Consider the following 23,597-nt stretch of genomic DNA (forward strand, 5'->3'; position numbering starts at 1 on the left):
TCCTTCATAATGGAGTATGTGCTTTCAATCTTGTAAGAAGGTATTTCGGGATGAGTATGGAGGTTTCGGGACAATTCGCAGTCACAACAAACACAAAACAATTCGCCTTCATTAATGAAGATAGCTATGGGTGACGCTAGAATATAATTCAAATGCGACTACAGCGAGGAAGAAACAAGTTAATTATTGACTAAAGGTGCAACTAATAAATAATGTCCAGAACCTATGCTACTGAACATAGACTGCTGGATCCCCCTGAAATATAGTTATTAAAATATTGATTAATTAATAATAAGTATATTGATGAAAGTAGAGTCCCGGAGGATTGGAAGTCAGGTATAATTATTCCCTTGTACAAAGGAAAAGGGGAAAAAGAAGTGTGTGGTAACCATAGGGGCATTTGTCTTCTTAGTATAATAGGAAAAGTGTATGGTAGGATACTTATAGACAGAGTAAGAGAAAGAACAGAGAAATTAGTTGGAGAAGAACAGGGAGGCTTTAGGAAGGGAAGAGGTTGTGTAGATCAGATATTCATTCTTAGATCTTTAGTGGAAAAGTTTCTAGAGAAGGGAAAGAAGTTGTATGCGGCTTTCATGGATTTGGAGAAAGCATATGACAGGGTGGATAGACAAGGATTGTGGAAAGTGTTAAGAATATATGGAGTAGATGGGAAGTTGTTGAATGCTGTGAAGAGTATGTACGATGGTGCGAAGGCTGCAGTGCGTGTGGATGGTGAACTAAGTGAATTTTTCTCTTTGAAAGTTGGTTTGAAACAGGGATGTGTCATGTCTCCATGGTTGTTCAATCTGTACATGGATGGGGTAATAAAAGAGGTACAAGGTAGGGTAGTGGATGTTGGAGTGGCCCTGGTGAGAGAGGATAGTGTTTGGAAACTCCCTGTACTGTTGTTTGCAGATGATACTGTGTTGTTGAGTGAAGACGAAGGGGAGCTGCAAGGCTTGGTGGATGAGTTTGAGAGAGTGTGTAAGAAACGGAACCTAAAGGTGAATGTAGGGAAGAGTAAAGTGATGGTCTTTGAGAGAGGTGAAGTCAGTGAATGTACAGCGAGGTTGGATGGTGAGGAATTGGAAAATGTGAGTACGTTTAAGTATTTGGGTAGTGTGATGAGTAAGGATGGAGGTTTGGAGGGTGAAGTGCTTGAAAGGGTACAGCAGGGAAGAAAGGTTGCTGGTTCCTTGAAAGCAGTGATAGGAAACAGGGAAGTGAGCATGGAAGTAAAAAAGTTACTACATGACAGTATTGTGATACTAACTCTAACGTACGGAAGTGAAGCTTGGACATTGTTGGAAGGACACAAGTCAAGAGTGAGAGCAGTGGAAATGAGTTATTTAAGAGGAGCCTGTGGAGTCACGTGGAGAGACAGGCTGACGAATGAGGATATAAAGGAACGTTGTGGTGTGGATGTGGATGTGATAGGAAGCGTTGTGAGGAACACACTGAGGTGGTTTGGCCATGTGGAGAGGATGGAGGGTGAAAGACTGACAAAGAGAGTGTATGTGAGTGAGGTGGAGGGTGGAAGAGGGAGGGGGAGACCGAGGATGAGATGGAGGGATGGGGTGGAGAGGTATATGAGAGAGGGGGGGGTGAGTTGGGAGCAGGGCAGTGAAATGGCGGGGGACAGGGCGACTTGGAGGCGATTTGTTTGTGGCCACCCCAAACGGGATTGAGGCGTCAGGCAATAGATAGATAGATAGATGAAAGTATTGATTAGTATATTTATAGAATGGCGGGGAACTGTCCAGGGTGCGAATTGTTCTGAAGGGGAATCGTCCATGTTTTGACGGGGAATTGTCTGACGGCGAATTGTCTCGCAATCAGTATGGACATGGACTGTGTGATGGGCAGCATGGTGGACACAAGTGCAAGTTTTCAATTGTTAATAGAGTATTCGCGGAATTGACTTTTCGCGGGGGTTACAAGAACGTAACTACCGCGAAATATGCGGGATTACTGTATTACAAAAAGCTGTCCGAACCCCTCTGAGATTGTGTTTACTGCTTATCCTGCCAACTGGACTTGATGTTGGCACACCAAAACAGACTCAAATGTATACAGTTACATAACCATAAAGAACGGTGGAAACCTAATTGGGGAGTTTCGCCCCCAGACTCTGTAATATTTATAACGTACGTAACAGCAAGCAAACTAAAATGTGCATTAAGTAAAACTTGTGCCAAAACATTATTGTGCATTCAGAGCATTCGTTAATCATGGCACAATCGTCACATAACCATGCAATGATGTTGGTAGGTGCAATCATAAAGAAAATCTTTATACAGTAATCCCTCCACTATCCGACGTAATAGAGCCAAAGGCATGTACGGAAAGTGGTCCTGTCTGGATAGTGGGCACCAGCCTCCTGGACTTGTACTTATGGGCCCTGACTCAGAAAAACACCTATACAACTCCCGCTGGACATGCATAGCACCTATTTAAGACGCAAATCACACCAATGAGGGACATAAAAGACTGAAATAAATGCAAAAGAACCATAAAATGAGGTTTTAGAGGTGATTTTATACAATATTAAACATTCTGGGTACTTATAACAAGTCCCTGGCTCCTGGACTGGTACTTATGGACCCTAACTCAGAGAAATACCTCCCTACTGCACATGATAGCACCTAATACCCTATTCACACCAATAAGGGACATAAAAGAGTGAAATGAGGTGTTAGAGGTAAGTACAGTATGGAAAATACAGTACAGTACAGTACAATATGAAACATTCTGGGTACTTACAGCAAGTCCCTGGCCATCTCAATGAATAAACACCTCCTCTCAGACTCTGGCAGTATGAAGGCTTTTCTGAAACACTTGCAGTACACTGTTAAGTCTTGCACTGAACTTAGTCATTTGCACTCAGAAGTCCATTCTCTTAACACTGCGCACTCTTGTCTTACTTAAGCTCCATTGTAACTTTATGAAATAAGTGTTGCCCGTCTCTTGAGCATGCACTCACGACAAGAGATGGGTGGTAAGTGGGGAGGATGCAGGGGTGCACTAGTGGACGTTGGAGAAATGACGCACCAAATCAAAGCTGTCCCGCGCCGCGCATGCCAAGTTCAAATTACGGGCGGGAAAAAGTCAGATTTTTTGCGGTTTTCAGACCATTTTGGGAATATTGGATCCCAGGACGATAATGTCCGGAAAGTGGGCATCCGGATAGTACGGGGATTACTGTATACGTCACACAAGGAGATATCCATTGAAATGTGATACAGGTTAATAAGATAGCACTCGACAATTAAATTAAATCACTTTATATTCCATAAAATATATGATGTACACAGTATTACATATGATAACCTCCTATTAAAATATATATATATATATATATATATATATATACACTCAACCCCCTGCTATCGCGCCTAATTGGTCACAGCAAATGCGTGTGATAGCTGAATACGCGATAGCTGAACTGAACAATCAATCGGAAAATTTCTAATTGGTTTTTCGGTGGCCCATTTTTCTAACTTTTAACCACTTTATGCCTGCGATTTCCTGCCAATCTCTCCTCCAACATGAAATAAAGCAGTATTATATTAATAATAAGAGTATAATGAATAAATAAGCAACATAAAAGGCCATCAAACTTTTATAAGGATTAAGGCTTAGGTGGTTTGATGGGTTCCGAGGCTTGGGAGTGGCTTAATTGCCACCAGATCTCTTTAGCTGTCTCCGTGATTTCTTAGTGTCCACAGCTAAAGGAGGTATCACACGGTACATCGTATCAGGAATGGCCGAGGAAGATTTAAGTGGAACAAAACTAGCACGCTATCACACACGTTCCTCATACTGTTGCCAGAGCCTTGTCTCAGTTGTAAACACGTGATTACTTTATCGACATCAGAGTTTTCTCAGCATAGGAAATATTAACTCTTTATAAGGGTTTCAAAACAATTGATATTTATTCTAAAATACTGTACAGTATTAATAAGTATTCAGTGTTAGGCTAAATTTCAGTGGTGTAGTACGATATATTATTTCGAGTCGATTGGGTTTTGTTCACATTGTTTTGCCCGCTGTATCCTCGGCAGGAATCCATTTAGATACATTCCAAATGCCCGTGGTATCGTCGGCAATTTTACCACGTTACCGTTCCGATTAACCATCGTATATTCGGCAAACCTCATATGAAGTGCCGTGTGAATAAGTTTCGCTTAGCCTGTCTTCAAGCTCGACGCATGATAGCGGTCTTAGGGTGCGTGATAGCATGTATGGTTGTGCATTTGATGTGTGCGCGATAGCAGATAAACACGATAGCTGAACGCGCGATAGCAGGGGGTTGAGTGTGTGATATATATATATATATATATACAGTAGTGCACCAACTTCCGCTACAGCAGGATTCGCGGAATCCACTTTCGCGGCATGCACCAAATATTCCCTAACTTCCACTTTCGCTTGAAAAAAAATCGATTTTCGCGCACAAATTTTGGGTTTGGGACAATATTTTGAACTTTGAATTTCCTGCACCGCCCGCCCGCAACCCACCGCCATCTTGAATGACGTCATGTCAACACTCTGTCCACCCATTCCCGCCATTGTGTACGAGCGTGCTAGCTCCATTGTGTTGGATTCTCACGGTTCAATGGCCTCTACTATACCTGGTAGTGTGGGGAAAGGGCCTGGTGGTGTGGGGGGAGAGCCTGGTGATGTGGGGGAAGGGCCGGGAGGCAGTAGTGGTGATAAAAAGTGGCCGGGACATTCAAAGTCGGTGCTATCCCTACTGACAGTGCCATAGAGGAGCTTAACCTGGATGAAGATTTCGATGGATTTGTTCAAGAGAACCTAGCACAAAGGGAAATTCAGCACAGAGTGGCAGTGTTGCATCAAGTTGCATCTGAGGAAGCAGAGAGAGAGAGTGGTAGCGAGGCAGCAAGAGGTGGCGCCAATACGTCTGGCGTGGCTAAATAAGCCCGCCATGCGCCTCGGATACTTACCCCCAACATCCATTAAACACCTCAACCTGGTCTCTGTGGTATGTTTCTCCTCATATAATGTGTACTGTACAGTTTTTATTGTTTGTATCTCACAATGCAATGTACAATAGTGATTTGATATACTGTATTGCAAGTGAAAATGAAAATCTGATGTTACTTTAGGATAACCGGGAACCAATTAGCCTTTTTGCCATAAAGACAATGCCCCAACTTTCGCTAATTCCACTTTCGCGCATTATTTTTGGACCCAATTAGGCGCGAAAATTGGTGCCCCACTGTATATATATATATATATATATATATATACAGGTAATCCCTTAATTCACGCGAGGGTTACGTTCCCAGAGACCCTTCGTGTATATGGTAAATTCGCGTATACGTTCTGCCCATGTGTGCACGTAATTACGCATGTGTTTTAAGTGTATTACATCTGAATAATACTGTTTATGCGCTACATACACCTAATAAACTAGCGTAAAGTATGAAAAACAACAAAAATGTAAGAAATTTAACACTGAAACCTAACAAGCACAGGTGCAGGTGGAAACACTATCAGTCTGGTGCACTAGCCCTCACTGCCTCCCGTATGCTACATTCTCTACCTTCTTTATTTTACGATCGGTTGACTCTTTCACTCCAAACATACAGTTCCAAGACAATTCACAGGCGTAGGTGGAGTCACTTTAGCACAGTGTGATGTACTAGCCCTCACTGCCTTCCGTATGCTATGTTCTGCCTTCTTTATTGTACGAAGAGTTGACTCATTCACCCCAAACATACGATTCCGAAACAGTTCACTGTCAATTCACCGTCAAAACATGGACGATTCCCCATCAGGACAATTCGCACCCTGGACGATTCCCCGTCATTTTATAAACATACTTATTATTGATTAATTAATACTTTAATACCTAATTTTCAGGGGGATTTTATAACTCATATGAGTAAAAAACAAGTGTACTCTACTTTCTAAATAAACTGGTATGTAAATAAATGACGGGGAATCGTCCTGACGGCGAATTGTCACCGACATTCCTTCCCTAAGTTTGCCCAACACTTTAACTTTCTCTGTCAGCGACATCATTTTACGAGTTCATTTTTGTGTGTTACTGCATGCATCACTAGCACTACGCTTAGGCCCCATGTTGGCAAGTTAGGCAAGCAGTCACTGGAAGGCAGAAAAATAAGCCACAAATAACAACACGCGAGTCATGCACGGTTCGACCGTCGGATTCAAACTGACCGTGTGTTGCGTGGTAGACCGACCTTCCACACACACACACACATATGTATGCACACGGGCAGCAGGTAGGCACGTTTATATTTTATTTATTTCTCAAATATTAAAATTATTTATTTGAATGCTATAATTTTTTTAATTATTGTACGAAAAATTCGTGGATAACCGAAATCGCGTGAAAAAACTTCGCATGAATTAAGGGATTGCCTGTCTATATATATATATATATATATATATATATATATATATATACACTAATCTATAAAAATTAACAAAGGATCCTGTCAACACTTCATTCCAGTAGGAAATTTGGACATGCGGTGTCACTGTCGTACATAATTAAACAACTTTCATGGTAAGTGGGTACAGTTTTTGTTACAGTAATTATATAAGTTGAAAGTTGGAATACAAATGTGGGCGATTGTGTGTGTGTATGCGCCAACGCAAGATCGTGCTAGAAGAGTGAGAGAAGAGTTCTGGACAAATGTAGAAGTGTGCATGGAAAAGTTTGGAAGGAATGAGAGAGTGTTTATGATTGGTGATATGAATGGTAAAGTTGGGAATGTGAAGGTGGATGGAATAGTTGGTGAGTGGGGTGTGCCTGCTGAGATAGATGAGAATGGGAGTGCGTTAGTGGACATTTGTGCTGGGAGGGGGTTGGTGATAGCCAATACCCTCTTCAGGCATAAAATGATTCACAGGTATATGAGTACGTGGCGAGTGATGAGAAGGGTGGGTGGTGAACTGAATGAAAGGAAGGCAATGATTGATTATGTGTGTGTGGATGAAAGGATGCGAAGATGTGTAATGGATGCAAGAGTGTATAGAGGTTGGGGGAGTGGACTTTCTGACCACTACTTGGTGATGGACAGAATTAAAGTACAAGAAAGTTGGAGGAATAGAAGAAGGGAAAGACGAGAGGAAGGAGTAGTTGCAAGGAGAGTGGAAAGGTTACAAGAGGATGAGAAAAAGGCAGAGTATAAGAGAGAAGTGGAGGAACGATTGGGCAAATATGAATTGGAGCAGATGGGAGACGTGGAAGGTGTGTGTAGAATATTTACAGAAGAAATATGTGCAGCATGTGATGTGGTGTGTGGAAGGAAGAGAAGACGGAGGGGGGTGCAAGGAACAGCGTGGTGGACTGAAGAGGTGAAACAGGCTGTGGCACAAAAGAAGAAAGCATACAATGAATGGATGAGAAATAGGGACGTGGAAGAGGTTGAGAGGCGGAAGAGAGAGTTATATGTAGAAAGGAAGAGAGAGGTGAAAAGATTAGTAAGAGACAGTAAGAAGAGAGTGGATGAGGAATTTGGAAGAAATTTGAGTGTAAAGTGGAGGGACTGTAAGAAAATGTTCTGGAGAGAGGTGAAAAGAGTAAGACAGGGTGGAAGTGAAGTTAGCAGGGGAGTGAAAGATAAACATGGTAGATTACTAGTGGAGAAGGGAGAAAAAGTGAGCAGATGGAGAGAACACTTTAAGGAATTGTTGAACGTAGAGGATGGAAGTAATGTGAGTATAAGTGGCTGGGGAATGGCTGGGAGAAGGAGGGAGGTGAGAAGACAGGAAGAAATCAGTAGGATAGAAGTTGTGGAAGCAATGAAGAAAGTTAAATTGGGGAAAGCCCCAGGAATTGATGGAGTGTGTGGTGAAATGCTGAAGCATGGGGGAGAGATAGTAGTAGAATGGATGTGGAAGATGTGCAGATTGGCCTGGGAGGAAGGTAGAGTCCCGGAGGATTGGAAGTCAGGTATAATTATTCCCTTGTACAAAGGAAAAGGGGAAAAAGAAGTGTGTGGTAACCATAGGGGCATTTGTCTTCTTAGTATAATAGGAAAAGTGTATGGTAGGATACTTAATGACAGAGTTAGAGAAAGAACAGAGAAATTAGTTGGAGAAGAACAGGGAGGCTTTAGGAAGGGAAGAGGTTGTGTAGATCAGATATTCATTCTCAGATCTTTAGTGGAAAAGTTTCTAGAGAAGGGAAAGAAGTTGTATGCGGCATTCATGGATTTGGAGAAAGCATATGACAGGGTGGATAGACAAGGATTGTGGAAAGTGTTAAGAATATATGGAGTAGATGGAAAGTTGTTGAATGCTGTGAAGAGTATGTACGATGGTGCGAAGGCTGCAGTGCGTGTGGATGGTGAACTAAGTGAATTTTTCTCTTTGAAGGTTGGGTTGAAACAGGGATGTCATGTCTCCATGGTTGTTCAATCTGTACATGGATGGGGCAATAAAAGAGGTACAAGGTAGGGTAGTGGATGTTGGAGTGGCCATGGTGATAGAGGATAGTGTTTGGAAACTCCCTGTACTGTTGTTTGCAGATTGATACTGTGTTGTTGAGTGAAGACGAAGGAGAGCTGCAAGGCTTGGTGGATGAGTTTGGGAGAGTGTGTAAGAAACGGAATCTAAAGGTGAATGTAGGGAAGAGTAAAGTGATGGTCTTTGAGAGAGGTGAAGTCAGTGAATGTACAGCGAGGTTGGATGGTGAGGAATTGGAAAATGTGAGTACGTTTAAGTACTTGGGTATTGTGATGAGTAAGAATGGAGGTTTGGAGGGTGAAGTGCTTGAAAGGGTACAGCAGGGAAGAAAGGTTGCTGGTTCCTTGAAAGCAGTGATAAGAAACAGGGAAGTGAGCATGGAAGTGAAAAAGTTACTACATGACAGTATTGTGATACCAACTCTAACGTACGGAAGTGAAGCTTGGACGTTGTTGGAAGGACACAAGTCAAGAGTGAGAGCAGTGGAAATGAGTTATTTAAGAGGAGCCTGTGGAGTCACATGGAGAGACAGGCTGACGAATGAGGATATAAAGGAGCGTTGTGGTGTTGATGTGGATGTGATAGGAAGCGTTATGAGGAACACACTGAGGTGGTTTGGCCATGTGGAGAGGATGGAGGGTGAAAGACTGACGAAGAGAGTGTATGTGAGTGAGGTGGAGGGGGAAAGAGGGAGGGGGAGGCCAAGGATGAGATGTAGGGATGGGGTGGAGAGGTATATGAGGGAGGGGGGTGTGAGCTGGGAGCAGGGGAGTGAAATGGCGGGGGACAGGGCGACTTGGAGGCGATTTGTTTGTGGCCACCCCAAACGGGATTGAGGCGTCTGGCAATAGATAGATAGATAGATAGAATTATATAATTTACAGGAACGGACATTTTGCAGGAATGAACTGGTCGTCCACCCCTATCAGTCCAGTAACTGAGGGTCAGCTGTATCTGGAGCTGGTGATAGTGCTGTCAAAGCAGAGGGAGTGTGGCCTTACGCAATTTGCCATAAGGATTTGGGAAGTAACTCCCCCTTGTGCTGTGTTTATGATAAGTGGGTGCATAAAGAGTTGTAGTGGTATTAAAGGTAGGCAGTGAAGTAATGCCAATTTTGTATATGCAGTGTGTCAGGGTGAGCTTGTAGAGATGAGAGCCATGAAAGGATGGTTTCTTGCTGAGGAGTCTCTTTAAGTATGTGGAGGAGTTTTGCTAATTAAGGGACATATATGCTGGAGATAGGGCTGGAGCTAGTTCTGTGGCTAGGGTAGGGAGTGGTTGGAGGAAGTTCAGGAAGCTGTTGCCTCTCTTAGCATTGAGAGAGCTCTCCCTCCATGCTAAGGAGTTCACGTATGCAGCATGCATTAACCCCTTAAGCGTGGGTATGTCGGAGGCGGTCCGTGCACCTCACGCGGGGATATTCGCGTTCTGACTGACTTTTTAAAAATATTTGCCAAAAATAAGTAATTAGTCCTAGAATATTATAATTACATTTGCATATGGCACATACCTTCAGCTTTCCCCTGGGATATTTGTTGAGCCTTCATCGACTACCGTAGGACTTGTGGAGACTTCTGAAGTTGGGTAACAAAGTCTCCACTTTACACTTCCCGACACTCCGTAATATGGTTACCACTGCCTGATGTTATAACTACAAACACCATTCTATGAATTTCAAGTAGTTTGGAATCCATACTCCAAAAAAAACCCACTGTGAAAGCAAGGTAAATTACGAGCTGATACAAGCTTTCCTCCCGTGCTGGTTCCCCGATGGTATTCTGAGGCGGAGCTGTCATTTGATATTTATAAACACACTCACACTTTATATTCCTAGTACTTTATTACACTTATTTATATATACAATATTTATAAGTTTCTTTCAGTACTAGTACAGTACTCTCGCGTCCAACACGGTAATATTGTCATGCATGGGTCACGTGTTGGACTAAAAACGTGTTGGACTAACAATAGAGCTTATGGGGAAAAATGAATTATGTCAGCAACCCTAGGAAAAGTCACCCTAAATACCTACCATGTACCTATGCATATATTGGTACTGTTGTAATTATAATAAATGGTACTGTGCTGTGAATGATAACTAACCTTTTAGGATAGTGTTGGTGGGCTTGCTGAGAATGGAAGGTGGTATCCAAGGCTGTAGGTAGTCCTACTGGGTCCCCGGAGGATGGCTGCTGGCGTCACTAGCGGGTAATGGCTGTTGCTCCTCCTCAACCTCCCTTGTAAATCCTTCGAAATCACACTCAGAATCACTATCTTCGTCCACAGCCATGGAAGGTCCTGCTTCTACCTATCCTAGCACTCTGTAATCCTCGGCAAAGAGCATGCTTCTCACACTGTTGCCAGAGCCCTGTCTCGTGACTGTGGAAAGTGATCGCTGTCGCTGACTCGGTAGAGAATAAGGAGAAGCAACTTTGTTTATAAACCGGTACACACGCCGATGAGAAGGGTTTCAAAACAATTGATATTTATTCTAAAATATTAATATGTATTCAGTGTCAGGCTAAATGTTCAATGCTTTAGTACGATACATTCTCTGTCGAGTCGCCTGGGTTTTGGTCACACTGTTTTGCCCGTCGTATCCTCGGCAGGAATCCATCCAGATGAATTCCAAATGCCCGTGGTGTCGTCGGCAATTTTACCACATTACCGTTCCGATTTACCATCGTATCCTCGTCAAACCTGGTATGAAGTGCCGTGTGATAGCTTTCGGCTGCCAGGATCTTGTCTTGGTTTTTTATTATGGTCTTCACGTTGGCTTCATTCATGTCATAGGCCTTGACAATGTCAACTTTCCTCTCCCCTTTCTTCTTCCTCTCGATGCTTTCTAGCTTGGTGGCCTGAGGGAGGTGCCGACGCTTCTTGGGGTTCTCAGAAGGCTTCCTAGGCATCGTGAGCAGGGTAAAATGCAGTAACAAGGGCAGAAAATGCAGCAAGAAAAAAGCACCTTCCAATGCGAATTATGCGACTGAGTGGCGCTGTGGCGGGAGAAATTTAAACAAAACATCACGTGACACCAGAAGCATTTTTAATTGGGTGGCATCATGATCATGTCACGATAGCGGGCGGGGAAGGGTACTTGATTAGAAGTTTTCATTGGCTATCATCATCGTGGGAATGTCCAGTATGACCGTGTTGGAGCGGGGATGATCGTGCTAGAGTTGAACTCTGCGGATTTCGCCCACTTCTCGGAGCTCTGAGCGTGTTATGCTAACACGCTCGTGTTGCAGTAATTAAATTGTATTAAATAATACTAATTATTTGCTCTCCGTGCTGGACGTGAATCATGCTGGACTAACGCGTGTTGGATGCGAGGGTACTGTAGTTTATTTTCACTCCAGGCATTCACTTTCTCGTGTATACTAGCTTAGAGAGCGAAGCTGTCACTTTCATTTTTATTACTTTCACTTTCATTACTCCTAGTATATATACTTGTATTCTTATATTACTACTTTACAATATTTATCTATAAGTTTCTTTCACTACTAGTAGTTTATTTTCACTCCAGGCATTCACTTTCTCGTGTATGCTAGTGTAGAGAACGAAGCTGTCACTTTCATTTTCATTACTTTCACTTTCATTACTCCTAGTATATATATACAGTAATCACTCTAATATCCGGACGCCCAATATCCGAACATCCCCACTACCCGGACATAATCGTCCTGGTGATCCAATATTCCCAAAATGGTCCGAAAACCCCAAAAAATAAAAATAAAAAAAACAATATTTTCCCGCCCGTAATTTGAACTTGACGCACGCGGCGCGGGAGAGCATTGTTGTGGCGCGTCATTCCTCCGACGTCCGATAGAGCGCCGCTGCATCCTCCCCACTTTCAGCCTGTCTCTCGCCGCGAGTGCGCGCTCGTCGTTATGGCTGCCCACGTGATCGCTTTTGTGGTGGTGCCTTACCTGCTGCAGGGCCTCCTGGTGCTCTCGGGCCTCCTCTTAGTGTGTGTGATGATGGCCCCGCCACCTGAGAAAAGGAAGAGAGTGGTGTTGACTTTGGAGAAGAAGCGGGAGATATTGGAGAAAGTAGATGCGGGGTGGTCTTCTTTCCGCATTCTCCACGAGTTTAACCTGGCCAGTCTACTTTGTTCGATATCAAGAGATCCCGAGACAAACTCATGCATTACACAGCTGACTTCTCGTCAAGAAGCAGACGCAACGTGGAGAGGAAGGTTATGTTTACCCCCAAGTTTGCAGAAATCGACCGATCCACGTTGATTTGGTATCGACAACAACGTGCTGCTGGTGTGATGGTACGTGGAACGGAGCTGAAGGCTGCTGCTGAGAAGTTCGCCAGGCTTCACGACGCCCTAGACTTCAAGGCATCCGAGGGTTGGCTCTTTGCGTTCAAGTTGCGGCATGGCCTTACCAACTGTAAAGCACATGGCGAAGCATTGGACGCTAACGAGGATGGAGTTGACGAGTTTCGGCACAAGGTGAAGGGCTTGATCGACAGGGAGGGCCTAACTTCCTGTCAAGTCTACAACGCTGACGAAACTGGCCTATTCTATCGCTCGCTGCCAACGAACACTCTAGCCGAGGAGACTGAGAAACGTGTACCTGGCCTCAAGCTCTCCAAGAAATGGATATCTGCTTTGTTTTGTGCCAGTGCTAACGGCATGCACCGGCTTAAGCCCGTTGTCGTTGGCCGCGCAAAGCAGCCTCGGTACCTTCATGGGGTGATGGATGTCCTTCCTGTCGTCTGGTACCATTCTTTGAAGACATGGTTCACAGCTGTGATCTTCAAAGACTGGTTTCACCGTCACTTCGTCAAGGAGGTCATCCATTACCAGACGAAGACACTGGGAATCCCGCGCGACCAGGTAAAGGCCCTCCTTCTCCTCGACAATGCACCTGCCCACCCGTGCGACAAGGACTTGGTTGCTGAAAATGGCCGTATTAGGTGCATGTTTCTGCCACCTAATACGACTGCTCTCATCCAACCAATGGACCAAGGAGTGATCATGGCAACAATGCGCCTATACCATCGGAAGTTCCTGGACGAGGTGAAGGTTGTTCTCGAGGACGAGGACAAGCGCAAGGAGGGACGGGACACACGAGGCAAGCGGACTTTGGAGAACCTTCGCCGCTACAACATCAAGTCTGTGCTGTACAACTGGGCTAGTGCATGGAAGTCCCTGTGAAGACTCTGGAAAATGGTTGGTCTCGTCTGCTTCTCAGAACGGATGTGGAGTACGATTTTCTAGGATTTGACATGGATGACTTCCATGCATGGCTACGTATGCACTTCGACGATGTAGATGTGGACGATGTTCATGAGTGGTTGGATGACGACGAGGGCGATCCTGGGTATCAGACGTTGTCTGATATCGAGATCGCGTCTTCGGTTGCAGGTGTCAGTACCAAACTTGAAGATTCCGACGATGATGCGGATTCCTCTCAGCAGGACACAACTACATCCATCCCCAAGCTGAGCGCACTCCAGGAACATCTAGAGTTCGTCCTAGACTACCTGGAACACCTGGACTGCGACAGGGAGATGGGGCCCTTGGGACTCGTGGAGGAAGTGCGTGCTTTCAGGCAGCGCATCATCAATCATCAGAATCGTCAGTCATTGCGTCAATCAACCATTGACAGTTTTTTCAGGCCCGTGACCCCCGCTGTGCCCGGCCCTGGCTCCACTCTGTTGCCTCCCCAAGACAGGCCCTCATGCTCCGAGCCACAGCCCAGCACATCAGCCACGGTGGAGTCACCGCGCGACGTGAGTTTTCGGCTGTCTTCAGAGTCGTCTGCAGTGGGTACGCCATCACCACGACCCAGCGATGCACCCCTAGGTCGCCTGCCAGTGATACTTTCGGACTCTGACAGTGAATAAACAGCAAGAACTTCTCCACTAGACCACACGGGAATTTAGAGTGTTGTGCAGTGAAAAAAACAGTGTGTTGTGTGAAGGATTTATAGTTGTGAGAGAAAAGACTCGATAGAAAAAAAATTTAACGTAAATAGACTTGTTTGGTTTGGCTTTGGAAAATTATAAGAATGGGAAAAGTTAAAGTGCAACACTTAGTATGTTACAATGGAGCATTATTTAGACAAGAGTCCACACTGTGAAGAGAACGGACTTCTGTGTGTGATTGACTAAGTTCAGTGCAAGACTTCAGGAACAGTGTACTGCAATTGCTTCAGGAAATCCTTCTCACTGTCAGAGTCCGAGAGGAGGCGGTTATTCATCGAGGTGACCAGGGACTTGATGTAAGTAGGCAGAATGTTTCATACTGTACTTTTTTCCATACTCTACTTACCTCATTTCACTCTTTAATGTCCTTTATTGGTGTGAATAGGGTGTTAGTAGCTATGCATGTGCAGTGGGAATGTGTTTTTCTGAGTTAGGCTAGGTTAGGGTCCATAAGTACCAGAATGTTTATTAATGTATGAACATACTTCGAAATCCTCATTTTATGTTTCTTTTGCATTTATTTCAATCATTTATGGGCCTTATTGGTGTGATTTGGGTCTTAAATAGGTGCTATGCATGTCCAGAGGGAGTTGTATAGGTGTTTCTCTGAGTTAGGGTCCAAAAGTACAAGTCCATAAGCTGGGGCCCAATATCCGGACAGAACCAATATCCGGACCTACCTATGGCTCTATTACGTCGGATATTGGAGTGATTACTGTACTCGTATTCTTATATTACTACTTTACAATATTTATCTATAAGTTTCAGTACTAGTAGTTTATTTTCACTCCAGGGATTCACTTTCTCGTGTATACTAGCATAGAGAGCGAAGCTGTCACTTTCATTTTCATTACTTTCACTTTTACTTTCACTTTCATTACTCCTAGTACAGTACCCTCGCGTCCAACACGGTAATATGTCATGCACAGGTCCCGTGTTCAACCAAAAACGTGTTGGACAAACAACAGAGCTTTTTGGGAAAAATGAATTTTGTCAGCAACCCTAGGAAAAGTCACCCTAAATACCTACCGTATACCTTTACATATATTGGTACTACTGTAATTAATAAATGGTGCTGTACTATGAATGATAACTAACCTTTTAGGATAGTGTTGGTGGGCTTGCTGGGAATGGAAGGTGGTATCTGAGGGTGTAGGTAGTCCTACTTGGTCCATGTGGGATGGCTGCTGGCGTCACTAGCGGGTAATGGCTGCTGCTCCTCCTCAGCCTCCCTCATAAATCCTGCAAAATCACACTCAGAAGCACTATCCTCATCCACATCCATGGAAGGTCCTGCTTCTGCCTGTCCTAGCACTCCGTAAGCTTTCACTGCTGCCAGGATCTTGTCTTGGTTTTTTATTATGGTCCTCATGCTGGCTTCATTCACGTCGTAGGCCTTGGCGATGTCCACTTTCCTCTCCCTTTTCTTCGTCCTCTCGATGATTTCTAGCTTGGTGGCCTGAGGGAGGTGCCGCTGCTTCTTGGGGTTCTCAGAAGGCTTCCTAGGCATCATGAGCAGGAAAAAATGCAGTAGCAAGGGCAGAAGATGCAGCAAGAAAAAAAGCACCTTCCAATGCGAATTATGCGACTGAGTGGCACTGTGGCAGGAGAAATTTAAACAAAACATCACATGACAGCAGAAGCATTTTTGATTGAGCGACATCATGATCACGTCACGATAGTGGGTGGGGGAGGCAACTTGATCAGAAGTTTTGATTGCCTGTCAGCATCACAGGAACGTCCAGTATGACCGTGTTGGACTGGGAGTGATTGTGCTATAGGCGATCTCTGCGGATTTCGCCCACTTCTCGGAGCTCCGTGCATGTTATGCTAATGCACCCATGTTACAATAATTAAATTGTATTAAATCGTAATAATTTTTTGCTCTCTGTGCTGGACGCGAATCGTGCTGGACAAACGCGTGTTGAACGCGAGGGAACTGTATATACAGTATACTCGTATTCTTATATTACTACTTATTTACATTTCTATTCACATTTTCTATTTTATTTTCATTATTTACATTTCTATTTTACTTACACTTTTATGCATTGTCACATGCAGTAACTTATAAAACTATTTTCCACTGTTCAGTTATATTTACATTCATTGCTTTCACTTGCTGTTTACACATAATTAACATTTTCACTTGCACTGTTTTAGAGACCAGAAAGATCGTAGTCACTTTCCATCATTATCATTGATAAATTAGCTAGTTCACGTTACACAACAGAATCACTTAGCCTTTACCCCTTCCCACACGAGCTTTAGTAGGAGTAGAGGTCACAGGGACCTTTGCATGGGGCTAAAAAGCAGCGGAATTGGACAGGAGCGAATCTGACGTGATTTCACCTTGAAAGACGAGAGTAAACTGACTGCTGGGTCTAGGGGCAGTGAAGGGTTGCCAACGTCAGCGTGGTGACAGCTGGTAATATATACGCTATGAAATGATTGACAGGAAATCTAGACAATACATAATAAATTAGGTAGTTGCAGGTGAATATAAATATCACTTAGGCTTCTCCCTTCCTTCGTTATATATTTTATTATTATGATAGCAGGTCATACAGCATATTTCAAGGGGAAATAAACAGGGAAAATTAGCGAACGAGTGCACGTGAGGTGTTGCCAGGTGATAATTAGCCAATTCTAGGTGCATGGCACTATCAATTACCTTTTTTCCTTTTTATATATATTATTTTGTATGAGGATAAGGCATAGGGCTCTTTCCAATGGATGAAATGAGTGGAATAATCTGGGCAAGATTTTCCTAGCATTGCACAGCTGGGGCAGGGGGGAGGAGAGGGTAATGGAGGGGAGGTAGGGAGGGGAGTCAAGAATGGGGAGAAATGGCTAAATTGTCAACAGTGGATGGGAGAACAGATGACAATAGCAGCACTGACTATTGTTAGACACTGGCAATACTGACAGATGATGCCAGTGACCACTTCAAAGCCCGGGCGAATTCAAAATAACACAGAATCGCAAAAGTGACGCCTCGTGGTATGATCCATTGCACCAGAGCGTCACGAAAGTGACGCCCCGCGGTTAAGGGGTTAAGGGTGTAATGTACAGTATGAGACCTGGGCAGTAAAGGAAGCGAATATTTGTAAGCTGAAATCTACCGAAACGATAATACTTAGATGGATGTGTAATACATCCATGAATATGAGGCCTGGGAGGCTAGGAGTGCAAGTGAAGAGTTGAGAGGAAGGATGGGACTTAAATATAGTATTGTGATGAGGAAGGGTAGATTGATATGGTTTGAGCATGTTGAGAGGATGGAAGACAACACTTGGGTGCAGAAGTGAGAGGTGTAAACATCAGAGGTAAGGTTGCAAGAGGCAAACCAAGGAAGACTTGGGACAAGGTCATTGTATGTGGCCTAAGGGGCTGAATAGAGAGGCTGGATGGGACTTAAATATAGTATTGTGATGAGGAAGGGTAGATTGATATGGTTTGAGCATGTTGAGAGGATGGAAGACGACACTTGGGTGCAGAAGTGAGAGGTGTAAACATCAGAGGTAAGGTTGCGAGAGGCAAACCAAGGAAGACTTGGGACAAGGTCATTGTATGTGGCCTAAGGGGCTGAATAGAGAGGCTGCCGGAGATTGAGCAGCATGGAGAGCCACCATTAGGTGACCATGACCAGTGCACGAAAGCATATTGGAGCTTTTATATGCGTTATGATTAAGGGTTTCAGATAAAGATTTAGTTGCAGTCCATGAGGTATGTCTTTTCAGAGAAAGCAAAAGTCATTTAATTACCAAATTCTCTTCACCTATTTTTCATCACTTTGCAGATTTTCGAGATGATATTTGAGATGCGTGCCAACTCCAAGTACCAGTTAGGCTTCTCCAGACTTCCTGAGAAACTACTAGGTGGAGTAGATGAAAACAGTAAACACTCTGTAGCATCTCTTATCCCACCATTTTCTCCATACATTGTTGTAGACCATAAGCATGGACAGAGATTCCATCAAGTTCAACAACAGCAACAGCAGGATAGGGAACAGCCAGAACAGCAGTCTGGATCATCAGCACCATCACCAGGTAATGTACTAATTTCTGAAATTTTTATTATTTTATAGTGCAGAAAAAAGAGAAGGAAAGTCAATATATAGGACAGGGTTTCTTAACCTACAGCCTTTACCGTATGTTGAACTGGTGTGCAGGGAGATGAGAACAGTCAGTCCTTTGAAGATGTATTTTTAAAGTTTATTCTCATTCTGTCTAGATGAATATAATTAGCTTAGGAGATTTTTCAGTTGGAAGGAGATAAATACATACAGCTTTCATAAACAGTTTCACCTCTCTAGATGAATATAATTAGCTCAGGAGATTTTTCAGTTGGAAGGAGACAAACACATATAGCTTTCATAAACAGTTTCACCTCCAGACATCCTTCTCATAAACTGACTAATATCATATGTTGATAGCAAGAAATAATTTCAAATAGGCTACATCACCATATTCAAGGGGTATTCATCCATCCTTCCCTCCATCCGTCCATCCATCCGTCATTCAGTCCTGTGGCAGTGGTTTTGGTCCAGCCATTGGCGATACATAAGGCATTCTTTAGTATGATTTGCAAGTTGTTGTAATCAGTATTAGATAGGATGGAAGCCCGTATCAGAGAGGCATAGAATATCACTGATCTAATATATTGTTTGTAACATAAGGAGAGTGTTTCTCCTTGTTGCCCAAAGTCTGGTCCTATATTCGCCCTGAGTGCATCAGGTCTGAGGGTGCATTGCTTTTTGGTGTGTTATACCTGGTCCATAAAGGTGAGTTCAGTGTCGTATGTCACTCCAAGCCACTAGACACCTTGGTGCCGTGTGGTGACATATTACACCGTACTGACCTTCGGCAGCAGTGCACAAGTAAGTAGTTGGAAAATATAACAGAGCGTCCTCTACCCATAAGTGGTCTATAGTATGCTGATGGTGATTTTTCTTTTTCAGCAAGCTCAAGCAAGGGAGTGAAGGATGAAGAGGATAAAGCTGGGCGAGAAAAGACAGCGACCTCTCCTGCTGCAAGTGCAACTGGAAAGGTGGAGATTACAAGACTCTCACTTACCCAAGCAGCCATGATTGTCATTGTTGCCATGAAGAAGGAGAAAGGTTGTTATTTTAACTCTCTTCTACGCTTAGTGCACTGTGGTCATTTTAATCATAAAGCCCCATCCATGATAGTAAATGAAGTAATAGTGTAGAAGGAGAAGTGGTTTATATCAGATACATATATTTAGAATATATTTAGCAAGGACAAAGAAACTATTTTCATGGCTCAGTTGACACTGATGCTGTATGTGTTGTTATTGTTGCAACCCCAGACTCTTCTGGACATGAACCTAGTGAACTGAAGAAAACCAGCCACATCAACCTGCTCCTCCCAGAGAGCTTTTGTTGAGGTTATAAAGGATTATCTGTGCTGTGATAGTGTGGTGCATGAAATAACTGTGTTGTACTCTGGAGGACAGTACTGCGATGTGGGCATAGTGGATTGTTTTATGAGCTGTAACTATTTTGTATTGGTATTGATGCAGAATTGCTGTAAACATGATTGGTTTGGGAGTGTGCAGAGAAGGAATGCATTGCCAGGAAACATGACACTTGCACAGGTGAAGAAAGTTCTGAAGCAGCAAAATAGGAACATCTGGGGTTGATGAGAGAGCAGAATGAAGTGCTTGTTGGAGATATGTAAGAATGCATGGATGAGTGAAACTGTGCCAGCAGTGGAAAAAGACTGTGATTGTATCCCTGTACATAAAAAAAGGCTGAGCAGAGTGAGTGCAAGAATTATCACGGCATAAATTTATTGATTGTGGTAGGAAGGTGTATGGAAGAGTTATTGCAGAGAAAGTAAGAGAGATATCAGAAGTCCTAGTGAGTGATGAATAGAGTTGCATTTGGAGCAGTAGAGGATGTGTGTATCAGCAGTAAGACAGATAGTGGAGAAGGCTTGTGAGATGGACTATAAGGTATTTATGGCATTCATGGATCTGGAAAAAGCATATGACGAAGTAGACAGAGAAGGATTGTGGAAGGTTTTGCATGTGTACGATGTAAATGGTAAGCTGCTAGGTGCCATCAAGAGTTTTTACTATGTTAGTGAGGCATGTGTAAGGGTAAATGGGCATCTAAGTGAATGGTTTGGGATTAGGTTGGGTTTGCGACAAGGTTGTGTGATGTCCCCATGGTTGTTCAATATACATACAGTAAAACCTCGATTTAACGGCATTCATTCTAACAGCAATCCCTAACGAACGGCACAAATCCCCCGAGGAATGTTTATGTAAAAAAAATTTAAAATTCCCAAATAATGGGTAAAAATTAGAAAGAAATTCAAATGTGGCGGGCGCCACGTGCATCTTGATCGTCTGTTTGCAGTTTCCCGCCAACTGGGTATGTTTATGCTCACCTGTCTTCCTTCCATCTAGCCTGACCCCAATGTGAAAAAAATTAGCAGGTAAGGTTAGATTTAAGAACTAGTGTTATGGACTTCATAACTTAGTGAACTTATTTATGTAGTGCCATCTATTCTACTCCAACCTGCTAACTAACTTACCTGGATTACTGTACAGTAGAGTCACGATTTAAGACCAAACGAATCAACGATCTTACAATATCACAAGCATTTAATTTCTCCCATAATTATATAATAGCACTGTAATACCACTCAATTGCACAAGAGAAACTGTGAGAAATGGGTGTTTTGGTACTGGATTTCCAGATACAACTCGTGTGTTATGCTTTTGTCAGTCACTTATTGGTTTCCTCGACCCGACCCGACCCACGTGACCCCCATACCACCAGCCACAGCCTGCTGCCTGCCTCAGTGTTGTGTGAATGGTCGCTGTGATGAGAAGTTTATTTGCTTATTTCCTTGCTCATCGTTTCCTCTCAGAACTAAACACGTGCTTCCAAACTAACTTTAGTTATGGCTAAGCACCCTGAAAGTGCTATGAACACAAGAAAAACAATTATTCTAAATGAAAATGTAAAATTGTTGGACGAAGTGGCATGTAGCGTTACAGCTTAAATGCTAATGATCAGACAGATCAAATGAGTTGGGATATTTATGATGTGGATAGTTTTCTTTGTTGGAAAAAAAAGTTAATGATGGAGCAGTAAAATTCATGAACTGTATTTGCCTTTAGTGCAACGGGTGTGAAAAAAAGAAGAAAAAAAGGCTTTGTGCTTGATCTTTTTGTCATAAACTGATGATCTTTGGTCAAGTAAATTCGGATCTTACAATACGTGAAGACACTGCGTGTTGACATAAAGAGCTATGCAAGATAATTATGTGAGTTCATTTCTTGTGAATTATACTGTTATACAAATTATACTGTTTGGCTGACTTGTTTATTTTTCACGATTTCTGCATTCGTGTGTATCTGAGAAGTGATATACGCAATCACTCCATGCTGACGACTTCTTTATAGTTTTTTTTCCTTTATTGTTGATGACTAATGGCTTTCAAAAAGTTTCACACTGCATTTTTTTTTTTAAACTGAAAGTGATTTGTGACGAAATGTGCGTGATGCTGGCCGGCCATTATTCACGTGTTGTTTAGATCAAGTTTATGCTTGATTTCTATTGAGGACTCTCAAGAGACTTAGTGGCAATCTTTGGTGATTAAAATTATTATGGGGAGTATTAGGGGGCAAAACCAAGCGGTTAGAATGCAGTAGCTATGCATTGATGTGTCCAGTCGGTGAGGTCGTATGTAAACATGCTGTCTTCGGTGTCTTAAGGCAGACGTATTTCTAATAATATATTTTGAATGAAAAATATGAGGCTCCTAGACCCTAACCCCGTATTTTACATGTAAATATATGTCATGTTTTAGCGCGAAATTGATTTTGGCAATGGTTCAGCATAACCTGTCTTGTGTTGTATGAAGACTTAACTGTACTGTACTTACCTGGATTACTGTACAGTACTTTACTAACAACTAACTAAAAAAACAAACAATAAGCCTCGGACAAGGACTGACCAAACGATGACGACCAAGGATCGGACAAAGGACATGGTTATCAGAACGTGGAATGTAAGGGGAGCGAATGATGAGGTGAAAGAGAGAGAGATTGTCCAGGTGCTTGAGGGTGCAAAAGTGGATGTATGTGGAATAATTGAAACAAAATGGAGAGGAGAAAGTGTGAGAGAGTGGGAGTATGGATGGGGTATATGTGCAGGAGTAGGTGAGAATGAGAGGGCAAAGGAAGGAGTATATATAGTTGTGAGTAAAAGATGGAAGAAGAGCATAAGACAGTATGGATCAGTTGGGTCAAGGATTGTGTGGGTAAAGTTGAAAGTTGAAATACAAATGTGGGCGATTGTGTGTGTGTATGCGCCAACGCAAGATTGTGCTAGAAGAGTGAGCAAAGAGTTCTAGACAAATGTAGAAGTGTGCATGGAAAAGTTTGGAAGGAATAAGAGAGTGTTTTTGATCGGTGATATGAATGGTAAAGTTGGGAATGTGAAGGTGGATGGAATAGTTGGTGAGTGGGGTGTGCCAGCTGAGATAGATGAGAATGGGAGTGCGTTAGTGGACATTTGTGCTGGGAGGGGGTTGGTGATAGCCAATACCCTCTTCAGGCATAAAATGATCCACAGGTATACATGGCGAGTGATGAGAAGGGTGGGTGGTGAACTGAATGAAAGGAAGGCAATGATTGATTATGTGCGTGTGGATGAAAGGATACGAAGATGTGTAATGGATGCAAGAGCTTATAGAGGTTGGGGGAGTGGACTTTCTGACCACTACTTGGTGGTGGCCAGAATTAGAATTCAAGTAAGATGGAGGAATAGAAGAAGGGAAAGACGAGAGGAAGGAGTAGTTGCAAGGAGAGTGGAAAGGTTACAAGAGGATGAGAAAAAGGCAGAGTATAAGAGAGAAGTGGAGGAAAGATTGGGCAAATATGAATTGGAGTAGATGGGGGACGTGGAAGGTGTGTGTAGGATATTTACAGAAGAAATATGTGCAGCATGTGATGTGGGGTGTGGAAGGAAGAGAAGACGGAGGGAGGGGTGCAAGGACCAGCGTGGTGGACTGAAGAGGTGAGACAGGCTGTGGCACAAAAGAAGAAAGCATACAATGAATGGATGAGAAATAGGGGCGTGGAAGAAGTTGAGAGGCGGAAGAGAGAGTTATATATAGATAGAAGGAGAGAGGTGA

The 23,597-nt window shown here is 43.2% G+C and overlaps 1 protein-coding gene across 1 annotated transcript in view; it reads left to right on the forward strand.

Moving 5' to 3' along the window:
* gig (TSC complex subunit tuberin) overlaps window positions 1-23,597 on the forward strand; it is a 686,003-nt gene that overhangs the window by 137,388 nt on the left and 525,018 nt on the right. The window contains exons 8-9 of the mRNA XM_080266862.1: window positions 18,218-18,467; window positions 19,379-19,537. Of these exons, the coding sequence (XP_080122988.1) occupies window positions 18,218-18,467; window positions 19,379-19,537 (409 nt within the window). The remainder of the gene's footprint in view (window positions 1-18,217; window positions 18,468-19,378; window positions 19,538-23,597) is intronic.

This window comes from Coenobita brevimanus, chromosome 22, assembly GCF_032717465.1.
Source record: "Coenobita brevimanus isolate Jiangsu-jjx chromosome 22, ASM3271746v2, whole genome shotgun sequence".
NCBI lineage: Eukaryota > Metazoa > Arthropoda > Malacostraca > Decapoda > Coenobitidae > Coenobita > Coenobita brevimanus.